The sequence below is a fragment of the Poecilia formosa genome, unplaced genomic scaffold (assembly GCF_000485575.1).
Source record: "Poecilia formosa unplaced genomic scaffold, Poecilia_formosa-5.1.2 Scaffold160, whole genome shotgun sequence".
Lineage (NCBI taxonomy): Eukaryota > Metazoa > Chordata > Actinopteri > Cyprinodontiformes > Poeciliidae > Poecilia > Poecilia formosa.
In genome coordinates this window covers 585,476-602,569 of record NW_006800099.1, presented here as the reverse complement: position 1 = coordinate 602,569, position 17,094 = coordinate 585,476, and the positions used below count along the sequence as shown (strand labels likewise).

General features: G+C 41.1%; 1 protein-coding gene across 3 annotated transcripts in view; it reads left to right on the top strand.

Moving 5' to 3' along the window:
- Positions 1-16,490, top strand: part of slc7a14a (solute carrier family 7 member 14a) — a 29,333-nt gene extending 12,843 nt beyond the window's left edge. For 2 of the 3 annotated variants that reach the window (XM_007564498.2, XM_016677706.1), the window contains 9 exons: positions 1,228-1,763; positions 2,091-2,327; positions 3,596-3,813; positions 4,028-4,174; positions 6,886-7,094; positions 7,175-7,322; positions 8,317-8,812; positions 8,894-9,130; positions 10,477-10,775. In XM_007564498.2, coding sequence (XP_007564560.1) covers positions 1,457-1,763; positions 2,091-2,327; positions 3,596-3,813; positions 4,028-4,174; positions 6,886-7,094; positions 7,175-7,322; positions 8,317-8,812; positions 8,894-9,130; positions 10,477-10,775 — 2,298 coding nt within the window. In that variant the 5' untranslated portion in view covers positions 1,228-1,456. Of the gene's footprint in view, positions 1-1,227; positions 1,764-2,090; positions 2,328-3,595; positions 3,814-4,027; positions 4,175-6,885; positions 7,095-7,174; positions 7,323-8,316; positions 8,813-8,893; positions 9,131-10,476 lie in introns of those variants that run through there. The other variant, XM_016677707.1, reaches the window with a different exon arrangement.
- The last annotated feature ends 604 nt before the right edge of the window (positions 16,491-17,094 follow it).

Below are 17,094 nucleotides of genomic sequence, written 5' to 3'. Positions count from 1 at the left end.
CACTTCGACGCCGTTGAAATGCCGATTTTAATTTTAGTTCGTGCAATGAAGCGCAAAGTATTGCATAACTGTGAAATAAAAAAAACAACTTAAAATTGTGACATATTCTAATTCTACCAAAATCCATTTGCTTTTTTTTTTTTTTTTTTTTTTAGTTTTAGTTGTGTGTATTTTAATCAAGAGGCCCAAGGTAACTTTGAATGGGTCGCTAAGATGCAAAGCTGAGAGCGTTAGTAGAGAATCCCCCCTCCTAATCTGCTTAAAGTTGATCAAAACTCAAATCAAGGACACAGAAAACACGTAGAAGAATGTGTCTTGCAAAGATAAAATTAAAGTTTTACTTTTTGGTGTGCATGCAAAGCGCTACGTGTAATGTCAAGACGGATGCTGCTATTTAAAGGGCAGCTACATTGAAGTCGCTCATTACTGTATGGAAAAAGAGAAAAGCTCCTCTGAAAGTCACTGAGCAATGCTTAGTTTTAATGGGATACGATGTCAATAATGTCCTACTGCTTGCTGCATAAACATTTCGGTGGCCTTGTGCAACTATCTGTTTGTTTAGAATTACATTTGATTTGGGACATTTTTCAGATTTTATATATATATAAGATAAAAATAATAATAAAAAAACATTTAGTCTCTTAGTATCAATAAACGGCTTGAGATGGCTGGAGTTTGATTTTGTAAATTTTTTCTCTCGCTTTTTTTGTTGTATTTGTGATTTAACAGCATTTAAACGTTCACACGTCTGCTTTCATATGTGTGTTCCTTTCATTGTTTAATATTAATTAAAGAATGAATGGAGCAGTTTTACCAAAAGTTATCAGCATGTGATCATTTTCATTTTATTTTATTTTTTTAGCAATCTGGGTTTTTTTTTTTTTTTGTCAATGACATCACTAAGAGTCGTCACTAACATTTTAATCTCGGCCTGCTCAGTAAACATTACACAAGCATGTCCGTCTAAGTTCTTCGGTAACATCACAGCTACTGCTCTCTCTTCCCGGCACAAACATTAAAAGGAAATGATGAACTGCGGTTGTCGTGGATGATCTTAGCTGCCATGGCAACAGAGCTACAGGGAATGGCCTTTTAATTTGGCTGCTCACTAATTAAGGTACAAATCATATGCGGTCAAAGTGAAAGTACGCCTTAGTTTTTAGGCTTGTGTTGTGAAAATATAAGCATCTCTCTCACACAGTGACAGATCTCTCTTTTGTCTTTCAGGTAGCTTTCTCTGTCATCATGTGGGTAGAACCAAACAAGGCCTTCCACTAAACTGCTGAGAAAGCCACAGAAAGCGGTAAAAAAAAATCCAATCCTCTTCCGTCACATGGATGAAGAATAACTTCGCCCGTCTGTGGAGAATTTCCAGAACCTGAACTGAAGCGTCAAAGAACAACCGTCTCGCAGTCTTCCCCGTAAGCCTCTCGCCCTTCGACGTCACGCCCTCGCTATGAGCGGACTGGCGGGGAAGCTGGACCCTCGCAGGATACAGTGGGGCTCGGCATGGAACACCTTCACGTCGCGCGTGCTGAGGACCAAGCCCGTGGAGTCCATGCTGGATTCGGCCGTGTCCGGCACCAGCTCCCACGGCACCAGACTGGCCCGGGTGTTGTCCACGGTGGATCTGGTGTCGCTCGGTGTGGGCAGCTGCGTCGGGACGGGGATGTACGTGGTCTCGGGGCTTGTTGCCAAGGAGATGGCTGGCCCTGGGGTCATTGTGTCCTTCATTATCGCAGCTGTGGCATCCATACTTTCAGGTGAGAGAGGATAAGCTGTCTTTTGCCATCTCTGTCTTTTACATACACTTGGGTGATTAAAGCAGCAACGGGATGCAGACATTTATGCTCATTATTAAACCTCTGATTCACGAAGAGCCTTCACTAAGCGTGCATATTACAAGGTCAACGCCAATATCGTTTTAATTTGACAGATCCTCAAGGGACGCTTCACTACAACCCTACAGTTCTAATCAGTTCCCTTAACTCGGCCTTTTACTCCTTGCAATATATCAGAGGGGGTGCCTGTGTGTGTGTGTGTGTGTGTGTGTGTGTGTGTGTGTGTGTGTCTTCTTCTCTTTACTGAAGGAGTGTGTTATGCAGAGTTTGGGGTGCGCGTGCCTAAGACCACAGGTTCTGCCTACACATACAGCTACGTAACCGTGGGAGAGTGCGTGGCTTTTTTCATCGGCTGGAACTTGATCCTGGAGTATCTGATCGGCACGGCGGCGGGGGCGTCGGCTCTCAGCAGCATGGCGGACTCTCTGGCCAATCACAGCATCAGCAACTTCATGATTTCGCATATCGGCACGCTCAACGGCTTGGGTAAGAGGCCGCTTTTGGTTGGGTTTTATCTTTTTGTGTGCTCATTGGTTTTATTTCATGTTGGCTGATTCATGAATTTCATGAAATGGAAATGATAGTGACTGGTTGAGTTTTTAGTTTTGCCATGTTTGGGTAATCATAACACACAGCTTGTCAGTTAATGTGAGATGTTTCAAGGTTCCATCTTTTGGCTTGTTATCTTTGCTAACCCAGTTCTGAAAACGACACGGACCGATCCAACCCTGTGTTCGTTTGAAAAAAAACAAAAAAAAAAACAGGCTTGGTTTATGAAATATTTATCAAAGAGATGTTATTTTTTGTCAAGGAATCAGAAAACAAGCCATTGGAATGGCAGATAAAACAGTCCTGGTTGGATAGGTTTAGGAAACTCTCTCCCTTGGTGCTATTTGTGTACTTAAAAGCAGAAATTTCTTGGTCGGATTTGGCCAAATTAAATATTTTGCATCCTGACGATGAAAAGCAAAAACTACACAAGCTCAGCTTTTTTTTTTCTTTTCTTTTACCCTAAATTTTGGCAGGAGTAGTTCTATGCCATCTTACTGCCAGTCATAGAAGCCAAGACCTAATGATAAGTAGCATCTGCTGCTCCATCTTGAATTATGAAAATAAAGCCTCAAACATAGCTTTCCAGTTTGAAGCCATGTGAAGAAGGCTGCTCTCTTTGGTGCAAACAGCTTTGTTTCTGAGCCGTCGCTCCGTCAGCCTCACTGTCACCGACTTGTCAGATTCTTACTTTGATGAACACAGCCAGACTAAAGCAGTTCCACCATCTGACCCAAAGTAACCTCAGCTAAACCATGAAGTGCCCTTCCCTTTGCACACGCCTCTGGCAGACCCAGCTGAATTTACCAGTGGACACTGACAACGTGGTGGGAGTGGTCACATGGCTTGCAGCGTGGCCAGCTGTTCCACGGTTTATTTAAAAAGTCCTGTCCAGCTGGTGAATTGTTCCTCCCCGCCCAGGGGGAGTCGTGGAATCTTGCTAAAAATATGCAGTTCTGGTGAAACGTGTGAACAGACTCCTCATGTTCGTGAATGTACTCTTAATTTTGGGCCTTTAAAATGTCTCTCCAACACAAATGGAAAGATTTGCGTGAAGCAGTTACAAGCTGAAATTTAGTTTGCTTTTGTTGTTTTTTGTTTTGTACATGGAATCTTTATTCTAATTGTTACCACAGCTGCTTAATGAAATACATTGATACATCATAGTGCTTTGGGGTGTGTGTGTGTGTGTGTGTTATTTCTAGGTAAAGGGGAGCAGTCATACCCAGATCTGCTGGCCCTGCTGATAGCCTTGCTGGTGACAGTGATCGTGGCTCTGGGAGTGAAGAACTCTGTCGGCTTCAACAACGCGCTGAACATCATCAACCTCATCGTCTGGGTTCTCATGATGATCGCCGGGCTGTTCTTTGTCAACGGAGAGAACTGGGACGAAGGGAGATTCCTACCCTTTGGCTGGTCAGGGGTATGCATGCACACTCGTAGCCGCACTTATCGGCATTGATGCATAGCTTTTGATTCTGCAGTAAGACCCGATTTCATCATCAGATCTTTTTAACCTGGCGCTCATGAATGCGAGTGACAATGTTGACAATGTGTCATCTACGGTCCGAAGCGTCCACGTGCATGCAGGGCCGGCCATCTTTTTATGAGCTACGCTTTCGTTTTGTGCGGTGCAGGTGATGCAGGGTGCAGCCACCTGCTTCTATGCCTTCATCGGGTTTGACATCATCGCTACAACAGGAGAAGAGGCCAAAAGCCCCAACACCTCCATCCCCTACGCCATCACTGCCTCACTCATCACCTGCCTCACTGCCTACGTCTCCGTGAGTTACTTCAAATTTATAATTCTCTAAGAGTATTTTGGACTCAACTTTTGCTTTTTTTTTTTTTTTTCTTTATCAAGCATCACTGCTGCAATTTTTTTTTTTTTGGAATTTTTTTATTATTCCCTTCATAATTTTCTTCTGAAAACCATAATATCACCATGGTTGCCATTAATGACTACGCCAAATTCAATTAAGAGTACGGATGTTCTGATCATCCTCACTTTTGGTGTTATGTCTGTGTGTAATTTTAAATGAAATCAAAATGTGATATCCTAACTTTTTTCCCCCACATCAGTTTTTAGAAGAAAAGAAAAGTCTTTATTTTTATTGCTTACTTATGTCACTGTAATCTTACTTGTATGCCTCAGTACAACATTAATACATCTAAATATTATAGCAAAACATATGGGTACGAGTGTCCTGCGTTTTTCTCATTTCTGTATAGACAAAGCAATGTTTTGCTTCCAGTTATAAATTCATATTTATTCCTGACCTTCACATCCTAAATTTCAACTTTTACTTTCAGTTCCCCTGAATCCCATGAATACAAACTGAGAAGGTCGTCCCGAATGTCGCATTCCTGACAGAGAGAAGAAAAGAGCCAAATGTGGGAGAGTGCATCTCCACCACAATCATGTATTCAGCTCAGACAACACAGGGTCGCCTTGTGTGTAGTGAGTGGATGCTGCTGTGGGTTCTGGGGAATATCAACCAATTAAAACACAAGATTTTTTTTTTTTCTCAGATTTTACCTGAAGCAAAGATTACATCAGCTTTAGATCGCGTCTCCCTGTCACATCAGCTTCCACACGTTACCCCTGCCATGAGCTCGGAAAATGTTTTTCCCCTATTTTTAACCTCTGCCTTTCTTAGATCTGCCTCACACTGTCGGCATCCGGGAGAAACGGTCCTGCTCCCGCGAGGGTTACTGTAGATCTAGAGTGAAGTTACTGACTCATTTCTCTGGTGACAGAGATTCTGAAAGATGCTGGAGTTACAGACTGTAGCAAACATTTTTTAATTTCTACGACGGTAGAAGTTCTTATTTTTCACTTGTTTCTCTGATGAGTATTCATAATCATATTCTTTGGTTGTTGTTATTAAATGACTTATAATGGTAGTGAGGGACAAACTGTTCTTTTACAAAAAAAAAAAAAAATTGAGTTTACCAATTTGAGTTTAAGCTTGTCGGCTGAGGTCTTCTTTATAATTTTCCTATAATCCCTAATTTTCCTTCCAATGAGTTACAGTTACCTTTAGCAACTATATTTTTAGCAATTCCATCTGCATCTAATGTAAAACAGGAGACGGGACTCTGTGGTGCTAATATTTACTATCTTCAATAGTTGTGCCAATAATAATAATAATAATAATAATAATAATTGTGTCGCCAGACTTACTGACACTCTGCTAAAGATTCAGCAGATTTTATTCCAGTAGAATAACATCGTGCTGAAAATGCTGGAAATTTTTTTAACTTTTAAGTACATTTCTGATGTAATTTTCAGCCATAAAATTAAATGCATCACCCCTGCTGTTAATATTTTGTACAACCATGTATGCCATAACACCTGACAAGGTATCAGGAGCTTTTCTACATTTTTATACTAGCATTATTATTTTTATTTCATTTTGACCACCTCGACTTGTGTGGTGATGAGGTAAACATGTCGGTGTTCTGGTTGTTTAAAACTTTTTATGATTATTATTATTATTGCTCTGGCTGTGGATATAGGCAAGATTAATAAAGCACCTATTGTCATCCACCAGTTTCTCACTTACTGTAGGCAACATAGATCTACCTCAGGTTCTTTTATATTTCCTGTTTTGGAGAGTTGTTAGAAAAAAAACGTGTCTTTCTCCTACACAATATTTAAACTCCAGAGAAACAGAAAGCAACTATTTATTACTCTAATCAACTTAAACAGTCAAGTAATATAAAAAAGTCAATGAAAACTAGTAATAAATGCCAGTGAGTTTTTTTAACAAAATAATATTTGTTTCTTAATTTTTTTTCCTGATTAAAGAATCAGTTTTTTAGTTTATTTTTTTAAACTAAAAAAATAATGATTTCAGGGTGACATTATGCCTATTAACTTGTCTAACATATTTATCAGAGGTACCAATAAATGTGCTGTCACTTATAATCCGTCGTGTATCCTCGCTGAGCTATTAGTAGTTTCCAAACAGAGCAGTGGTGAAAAAATTTGCTAATGGCATTTCCTGCCAGGGGGGCTAAATCTTTAATTGAAACACATTTCTTTATTTCAGCTGTGTGGGGTTCATCTTTTTAATCACTCTCTCTTTTCTGTAGCGGTTATGCAAATCCAGCTCTTTTGCAGCACAGCCACTGTGACAGATGGCCCTGCGTGATTTCACACATCAGACGCAAGGACAAAAACATCCAGACACACACACAGAAAGAGAGCGAATAACGACTAATGAGCAATTTGCATGCGATGGGGAGAGCCGAGCACAATATTACTGTAAAGCCAAACTGTAAGACTGTAGTTCTCATTCAGCAGCAGCTAGAGTCTAATAAAACGTCCTTCCTTTTTCTCTTTCATGAAAGGTTTTTGCTTCATATTTCAGTGAGAATTTGACGGCTTGTCGCTCTATTTTTGTGTATTTTTGCATGTAAAATGGTTAAATGTCCTCATCTTTGTCAAAAGCTAAAGGTCGTAGCATTATTTGTGCCTTTCCTGCAGGTCTCTGTGATACTGACGCTTATGGTCCCGTACAATGAAATCGATGCAGACGCCCCGCTGATGGAGATGTTCTCCATGCATGGCTGCATGTTCGCAAAATACATAGTAGCTGTGGGGTCCATAGCTGGACTCACTGTGTCCCTACTGGGGTCCCTGTTCCCCATGCCGAGGGTCATCTATGCTATGGCAGGGGATGGTCTTCTGTTTAAGTAAGTCTGTGCTCTTGCTGTATGTCGTTTAGTTTTCGCATCTGGAGAAACGACGTATCTTTACCGCTCTGTGTGTGTAGGTTCCTGGCCAACGTCTCTTCATACACGGAGACCCCTGCTGTGGCCTGTGTGGTGTCTGGGTTTCTGGCTGCCCTTCTGTCCCTTCTGGTCAGCCTCAGAGACCTGATAGAGATGATGTCCATTGGCACCTTGCTGGCCTACACTCTAGTGAGTGATAAGTACCGGTGCTGGGAACGTGTTTTTATATGTTTATACGCCTTCCTCTTTTGTGGAAGGCGTCCACAAAAGAGGACGCCTTCTTTTTCTGCTTTTGTCCTTCTTAACTTTCAATTCTTTAGCTGCTTTGGATTCCGTAACTAAACTTATGCCTTGTTTGCATTGAGCTGTATGGAGCCTGAGTTGGTGGGGTTCGCCATTTTATGGCCCGGCATATTCAGGAGAGCTTTCCACCGCCAGCAGGCAGGGTTAAACCCAAATAGCTAACGGTGCATTGTACGAGTGCAACAAGAAACCTAATGCACCAGCATGTCTCGTACTTGGTGCAAGCAGTGGCGTTTTTCTGTCCTCCAATCAATGGACTGTGTTGTATGATGCCAGTGGTTCAGCACCAGTGGAACGGTGCATTTTAGGTCTTTTCTATGAGCTACTTTAACAATGGAAGAAGACAAAAATGCTTACTGAACCGCATTGACCACACAGAGATAAGGCATTATGATCTATTGCAGTATCTACTTGTACTTTTATCGCTTTTTTTAATCACACAATAGACTCAAATTTTATTGTATTTTACTGAAAATGTCTTGTGATAAGCCAACTCAAAGTACCTTCAAAAAAGTGCGTTATTTTGCCTCCTCTTCACAATAATGTTCTACTTTGTGTTTGTCTAAGACATAAAATCCCAATGGAAACGACAGAGGTTTGTCATTTTTAAATTCTGAAATGTCTGAAGGTACAAGACACAATAGCAGTATACAAAATATAGTATGCAAATTGGACTGAGTTTAGCAATGGAGACAGTAAGATCTGTGTGGGGCCAATAAAATGTCCATCAGCAAAAAAAAGCAGGTGTAATTATTTAATGTAAATGCAGGATAGCTTCTGTATGTGTATGTTAACTTAAGAGGGAATAAAGAAAAAAAAACAGTCTTTGTTTTAGATTTCCGTCTATGAGAGAAACAAACTCCTCTCCTTTTCTGCGCAGGTAAGCCTTTGCGTGCTCCTCTTGCGTTACCAACCCGAGGGCGACATCCACGGCTTCGTGAACTTTCTCTCCGAGGAGCAGAAGAAGAAGAAAAAGGAAGGGATTCTGGCCGAGTGCGAGAAAGACGCTTGCTCGCCGACCAGCGAGGCCGACGAGTACGGCGGTCAGACCACGAACACCTGCGGGGCCAAAAACCTGCCGTCGCTGGGCGACAACGAGATGCTGATTGGGAAACCAGACAAAAATGCGTACAGCGCCAGCCATCCTAACTACGGCACGGTGGACATGGCAACCGGCATCGAAGCAGAGGAGTCAGAAGGAGGGATGTCTCGACGGCTCAAGAAGCTGATCGGACCTCGCTACTACACGCTGAGAATCCGTTTAGGCCTCCCTGGGAAAATGGACAGGCCAACTCCGGTCACGGGGAAAACTGTCACCGTGTGCGTGCTGCTGCTGTTCGTCTTGTTCTTCGCTTTCTGCTCCTTCATCATTTTTGGTAGGAACAAATCGACGATGCTTTCGTCCAAGGTACGAGGGTACCGCAACATCCAGTCACAGTTTGTTCCCTCTGTTTCAGGAGCTGACTTTATCACAGAGGGTCGTTGGTGGGCCTTGCTGCTACTAATCTTCCTCATCATCTTCATTGCCCTGCTGATCATCATCATCCTCCAGCAGCCAGAAAACCCCAAGCGGCTGCCTTACATGGCTCCCTGCGTGCCGTTCGTACCTGCTTCAGCCATGCTGGTCAACATCTACCTCATGCTTAAGCTCTCTGCCATCACCTGGATTCGATTTTCAATCTGGTGCCTCATTGGTAAGCAGACACTTTCACAAAGACTTTTTGTTTGCCAGAAAAAAAAAAAAGGTTTGATGCGGAGAGAATCCAGGTATTATCCAGGACAGATAGAAACAATGTTTTGGTTTCAAGCAATAACTCTGCTCAGATTATTTCCAATAACAGAAGAAATTATTCATTTAATGGCTCGATTTGCCAAGAAACCCTGATGTTTATTTCTTTAGCCGGAACAAAAGCGTATCGGGTTTTCTTTTCATTTCTTCCTCGGTTGTAAGCTAATTTTTTAAACTGTGCAATTCCTCTTTTAAAATTATTGAGTAAAACCTGTAGTTTCCTCTATTTTGCTTGTTTTCTCAGATTTGATCACGTTTTGGTCGTAATCTCAAATTTATTTTATTGGCAGAGTACATAACCCAGTGGCAAGTTTACCAAATAAGGTGTGAAAAATGTGGCACTCGTTGTAGAATCAAAGCCAGCAATAATCTATTCTTTCTTATTATTCTTTGTAAATTACATTGAGATAAGTTAGATTTAACGGGACCACCTGTGAACAGAAATGTTTTAAGTCTTGCCACATATTCTTGATAGGATTTTGTTCCGGACTTTAACTAGACCATCCCAACACAGGCGAACGATTTGATCAAAGCAATTCCATTACATAACTTGTATGTCTGAGGTCGTCGTCCTAACCAAATCACAATAATTTAGCAACTTTTTTCCAAGCTTTCTTTCAGGATTACCTTGTATTTCATTCAGTCCAACTTTGTATCAGTTTACACTAGCTATCCAGTTCTTCGTGTTGTTTCATGCAAACACAAAGCGGTTGCTCCGGGTAATGTGCAGTACAAATTATGCGTTAAGGACAAAAAAGTAAATTTGTGTTTTACCAAACCTCCTTGTTCCACTTGTTTGTTGTGCAGCCAATCTGGTTTGTAGCAAACTGCACACTTTGATATCCTTTGTATCGGAACATAAAATCCCATTAAATCATATTGAAGTCTGTGATTGTAATGTGACAAAAGTTGGTGGAGTACTATTTAAAAGATTCACACAGACATAAGGAAAACTAGAACAAAGTGTTAGATATGTTTGAGCTGTTCTTTACAAGTAAAGGTTAAAAGTAATTTTAAAAATCATGTTTATATGTTCAGTAAAAATGAACAGCTCCTCATTGCGCATGAAACTTATATTTGCTTGACGATCTCAGATTGTTTGTGCAAAATTTGATACTCGAGCGTTTTAGATATCGGTGGAAAAAGTCACTCCTCCTGGCCGCTCTTTCATACGGGTCGTTACTTCATATGGGGCGTTACTTCACGCTGAACATCTGCGTTCAGTGAGATGTTTCCATGTGTCCCTTCAAGGTGTGCTTATCTACTTCGGCTACGGCATGTGGAACAGCACTCTGGAGATCACGGCCAGAGAGAACGAGGTGCACGCCTCCACCTACCAGCGCTACGATCAGGGCGTGGACGAAGGCTTCTGCGGCTTCGACGACGACTTCTACCCGCCTGCGACTGACGCCTGGGGCGCGCCCGGCGGGGGATTAGAGGCGACTCCGCCTCCAAAGGCGAAACCTGAAAGTGACGGGATTTCGTCGAAAGGTGGAGGCAGAACCATTGCTAACAACGGCCTAGCGGAGGAGGATCCCATGGACTTCTGAAGGGGACTGACGTCTGTGTTACATTGAATGTACTGCCTTGTCTGCTGCCTGGGGGACGGGGAAGGGGCGGTGTGCGAGCGCACGACTGATTACGGGGCGTGCGAGTGTGTGTGTGCGTGTGTTTGCATGCTTGCACGAGTGTGTATTTGTTTTAGGTATCAAACCCCCCCGGGCTAGATGGTTTTTGGTTAGTACAACGGTTTGTCTTTTACCTTCGTCAACTTCGCTTTAGGATGCTGCCCCCTCCACACACACACACACACGCACACACACAAATGTGGACATAAATGTCTTCACGCTTTCACAGATCCAGACTCTTTAATCAACATGTGAGAAAAGTGCGAACAAAGTGGGAGATTTGTGTTTTGGTGATGGAAGTGGAGAAACGACATGCTGTACCGAGCAACTTTTTAACTGTGTAGTCAAGAACTTTGGCACAGGAGAGAAATGAAGGGTGATGAGAGGGTCGTAGATGAGTCAGCAACTGTCTTCCTGTTCCAGCACAGGCAGACAGACAGGAAACTATCACGGCAGCGCGATTAATACAAAGGCCTTCCGAGGGCAAAGTCTAACTCTGTCTGTTTTCAGCTTTTGTACAAAAACCTGAAGAATTTGTCTAAAACACATTCTTAAACCTAAGCTGAACATCTAGCCTGAGGGGGTTTCCACCGGGGGATTTGGGGTAAAGGGTGTCGATGTTTTCTGTGACGACTAGTTCTTGGACTTTGCTTGTAATAGTGCCTTCATCAACTATGTGTGTTTTTTCTGGTCGTGTCAGTTCTCTACTTTGATTTTTTTTTTTGTTTTTTTTTTTGTTTGGCCTGTGTATGTGTGCGTTCTGTTGTACTGTGCCTTGCAAAAGTATTCACAAACCCTGAACTTTCCATATTTTTGATATGTTCCAATTACAGGCCTCAGCCTTTTTCAATTGGGTTTTAAGTGACAGAGCAAAACAAAGTAGAATTTGTTGTCAAACCAATCCTTTGCAGCTCCGGCTGGAATTGTTGGAAGATCTGGAATTGCTGGAAAGTCTTTCCCTGCTGTTTTATGTTTAAAGGTTAACTTTCAGGTTTCCCTTTTTTTTTTAACTCCACCCACTGTCCTTCAACTCTTTCTAGCTCATTATTCACCATGGTCGGGTGGGAGGTGAGTAGAGGGGTGTTCAGACATTTTGGCCTCATCTGACCAAACCATTTTCCAAATGTTTGGTGTGTCTCCTAAGGTTGATGGGAAACTGCAAATGGGACTTCCTACAGCTTACTACTTCTCTCCCCTTTTCCCTAAATCCCAGATTTGTGGACTTCACAGCTAATAGTTGCCATTTGAGCAGATTCTTATTCCTGAGGTGTGGGTCTCCGCAGCTCCTTCATTGTTGCCACGGGGCTCCTGGCTGCTTCTCTGATAATACTCCCCTGCTAGGTTAGGTTTATGGCCAAGTCTTCATATGTTTACATTTGTGTCATTCTTCCCATTTTTGATTGATGGATTAAACAGAACTTTGTGTAATCTTCAAATGCTTAAGACATTTTTTTTTGGCCTACCCTTGCTTTAGTCGTTCCTACAACTTCACCTCTGCCCTGACTGGCATTTTTCCTTTATGATGCTGTTTGTTCTCTGATGTTTCCTATTGACGCACTGCTTTGTATTTGTCTATCACGCAAATTCTCAATACAGTACAGAAAGTTGAAGTTTGCAAAATGTAAAAAAAAAAAAGTGTACATACTTTTACAAGGCATTGTACAGTAAGTGCACTCAAACTTGAGTTTCATGTGAATTTTTCTGTCCGTGTTTGCACTGAGTGGGCTCTTCAGGATTTTTTATTTTCAAAGTACGTTTTGTTGTTCCCCCTCACATGGAAGTGAAATCCATCCACCTGCTACCAAAAACAAAATGTGCAACGTGAATTGCCAATCAAGTTGTAGAGATTAGACCCGGTACACAGACACAGACAGAGAGAATAGGTAGAATCCTAGTGGGCGACCTGCAGTGTTTTCTGTGTGCTTTTTGTATTCGAGCTTATGAGGTTCTTTCTCTTTGTCAGACCTGTAAGTAATTCATTCTCTCTTTAGTTTTTGGAAAGGTTTTTTTTGTTTTTTGTTAACTTTTTTATCGGTGAGGAGAAAAGAGAAGCTGAAATCGAATCCTTCCTATTTATATAATCTCTTCTCTCCTCCTCCTTCACGGTTTTCCGTCACTTTATCTTTCCAAATTTCCATCTGACGTTTTCTTCTCCAGCCCAGCTCTTTCATCTTTCATTTAACATCTCCCTCCCCTCTTGATATCAATCGGGCCACGTCGGCAGAAAGTAACCTCTCCGAGTCGCAAGTAACGGGCCACCAAAGATCGGCTTGCACTCTGGAAACGTAACAGCAATCTGCTTATGGTCTGTCGATTCGCTCGCTACTTTTTGATTTAATAGTCTCCGCTATCCGTCATCTGATTCGTAACCAGCACTCATTTTGCTGCTGGCAGTTCGGCTCAAGTGTTGTCCCGAGCTAAACTTTTACCCTTATGCTTTTGTAGTTTATTTTTTTTAATTTTTTTTATGTGTGTTGCATATATAGACATTTGTCTCAACGTCCCAAAGAGATTGAATTATTGCATTCAAAACGCGGGCTTGTTGTTGCAGCTAAAAATAAAAGACAAGCACTTGTTGGAGAAAGAGCTTTACATCAAAAAAGAAACATATGCAGAGATATTTCTTTATACAGTAAGTGGGGTTTTTACAAACAACCAAATAGCACACTGTTATGCTATGACACTGAGGGTGGGGTGGGGGGTAAGGGATGCTCCTTCAATTGCTTCTGGTGCTGCTGTCTGCCCCGATTGTTGCCCCTCTACCTTTTCCTTGTGCGCCCCCGTTGCTGCATTGGTCCCTTTCAGGGAAGCCTTATTTGTCTGTTGCACTAAATCTAAGGATGCCACGCTGAACAACCTCCCACCTGTCCTCCTCTCCCCCCACCGTAATCATCAAAAGCTTGAAAGACAAAAAGGAATTTCTTTGCGGTTCTGGAAATGTTAAAGGAACGTTCTTATGCAAATGTTTCATGAACTTACTGTCGTATTTAACCAGGGCTCGTTAAAGGTAAGGATTTGAATATCACAATGATCTGGTTTATCGTAAGGACTGCATTTTCTCATCAATTTTCCTTTTTAAATGAAATTAAAATTAAGAAATCAGAGCTGAGGATAACTAAAATACCATCGGTTGTCTAGTTTTAAGCACGTTTGCGTCAGAAATGAACATATTCAGAGATCCTGGAGAGTTAGCAACTATTTCTGCTCTGCAAGTATTGGCTTTTGCACACATTGAAACGTGCAGTTCATTGTCTTTTATATCGCTAAGCTAGGGGCGGGCGATATAACAACGTCAAATTGTGAAGAATTAGAATTTAGTATTGTAATACCAAATTCACTATCAGTTTTAGACCCAACCTGCACTTCTACATGCTTTTGTTCTATATTGTTGGAAAAAAGTGAATGTCTACAGCTTATTAGACTGTCAGGACAAAAATAAAACCAATAGAAGTTAGTAGGTGAGCTCCACCAACAGGTGGTGGCAACATTGACATTAAAGACTTCGAAGTTTGACAGAAGAAACGTCTGAGCGGCTACAGCGGTCAAAAGCCAAAGAATCTCTCAAAAAGCATCAAACCAGGCTTGGTTTGATGCCGTTTATCAATTCAGATTGTGTTCAGACAGAACCGACTAATCCTGATATAATATTTACATTACATCACAACTGAGTAGAAAATGTGCTCTTTATTTGAGTTGTCTTTGAAATTAGGTTTTAAGGTAAACTGAAAAAATATCTTTGTAGTAATGTTCTCTGACCTAAATGTTTTTTTTTCTTTAACTGCATTTGTATAGAAAATTTTTGCTCTTGATTTTACTATTAAAAAAAAAAAAGTGATATTTTGACTATATCGCCCACCCCTATGCTCAGTTGGAATATCTTACATGACCACATCAGTTTCCTCCCCCGTCTCTGTTCAAAACTTTCAAAAGCTTTACAGTCACAGCCAAAAACAAACATGCAGATTCATTTGATTCCACGTCTCAGATTCTGGACTGTACAGTCATCTTTTTTTTTATTCATTTATTTATTTTTTTTGTTCTGTATATTTGAATCAAAGACTTTGTGAACGCATGTGCAGTGCAGACGTATGTGACTGTGTGTTCTGACGTCCGCTCGTGCTCCACGCCTGCGCCTAAATGTGACCGTCTGCTGAATGTCCAGCATGTTTCTTGTGCACAAGGTTCAGTTTCTAAATATTGTACTTGCATGTGGTTACGGATCTCAACGGGACACGATAGACATTTTGGCGAAACCAAATTCGGGCTTAGTTCTTCTCTGCCTTGGAGCCCTGGTTTGTTTCAGAGGATGAAACACATAGTTTCTTTTTGTTTGTTTTATTTTTTTTTTAAATTAGCTACCAAAAGCACTGCCTAGGATTCTTCTCTTGTTCAGTCTAATAATCTCTCTCTTTTTAAATATATATTTATATTTATTCCAACCTAAAATTTAAAAACCCACTTGTTCACTCCACTAGGTATGGAAACCATGGCTCCATTTGACAGAACTATGTAGCAAACAGTCTGATTTCCTGGCTGACTTCCTTCACACCCTTTGTTATACATCCATAATATACACACTAAAAACTGCTGGGTTTAAAAACAGACCAATTGGGGTCCTTTTGCAAAGTCAAACATGGACCAGCTCACCACAACCTGGTTGTGGGTTACCACCATACCGGGTGGCGTCGCAGAGGTCGTGTGAAACAATGTGGTAGTGAAAGGACGTAGTTGAAATCCTCACTTTCCTGCACGGGATCAGTTTTGTTTGGCTCTAAAAGTCACATCAAACCGATGCTACAGATGTGGTGATTGGAAGGGAAGTCAAACTATGGATTCACAGTCTGTCATTCATTTGGCTCAGACACGTAGAAAAAACAATTCACATCTTACTAGCTTTTATTTCGTCCTGTTGAAGAAGTTTTGATCAGTTCTTTGTGTAGTTCAGAACTTCTCTTACCCAAAAAAAAAAAAAAAACACAGTTCGTTTGCTCACCTATTTTGACCTACCCGACAGCATTATTCTGGCATTCTGATTAAAGAAACAACCCAGCAGTTTTTGTTTTTGTTTTTTTATGTGACTTTCTCCTCTCAACCACAACCAAGCCAAAGTACTTTTTTTCACTTTTAATTTACAGAAATCAAGTTTCCTTATCTGCAGTAGTGCCGACTTCCTTGGTATGATCAGCTTATAAGCTATTTTACAACAAGCACCCATGGTTTCTTTTATTAGGAAATGCAATGTTTTTCTGTGAGTCACCAGCTACAAGCAAAAGCTACGATCCAGACACAAAATACAATGCTAAAGAAGAGTGACCGGCAAAAAAAAAGAGAGTATTTTTCTACAGCTGTTTCCCATCTACCCGACCTCCTCGGGTGGGTGTGCCGAGCCGAACTAGGTGGGGTTATCGGTCTGTGCTTCATGAGTGTTTCTTTAATCACAAGGAGGCCTGATATAAACTGCTAAAATCTATTTTTTGAATAAACGTAGTCTCTAGAAATGTAGAGCTAATTTCTTTAATTGTCTTTGAATTGGTTGCTGTAGATGTCGAATGGGCTTCAGATGGTTTAGGCAAACTGAAGAGAAAAACAATGCTGGAAATTATTTTATCATCAGGCTATAAGAGCTAAACTACATTTTTTTTTTAAAATTATATAATCTAGACTTTTGCCACTGTTGCTTTTCAAGTCAGCTACTCTGTGTTGATTTTGTCCTGGAGAAGGAATGCCATGTTCTGCACATGTTCAGTGTTTGCGGCCAAGTGTCCAGTCAGTGTGTGTAAGACTTGTTGAGATTGGCTTCCCTCGCGTTGGCTAAATATTCTGTTGCTCTTCTGTAAATTTGCCACAAAGCTGTATATTATTGTTGTGTTTGTTTCTTTGGAATTTGTGATTACTTTTTATCCTAGGTGCACAATTTTTTTCTTTTCTTTCTTTTCTTTTTCTTTTTGCTGAACTGTTAATATTGCTTCCATGTATTAATGAAAAGTTATTTATTGCAAAGATTAAACAGAGGTTTGTTCATTTATTGACACATGCAATAAATAGAGACTTGCAGTCACGGAATATAAAGTGCACACACGTTCAGTCTTGCATGCGGTTTCAAACCAGATGGTTGCATTGCACCGACGTTCATTCAAACATTTTCCTGTTTTAGTTCATACAGGGTTACCGTTTTTTCCAGTAGCCAGATTATGTCGCGTTTGCATGACGAGCGAGACGAAAATCCATCCATCCATCCATC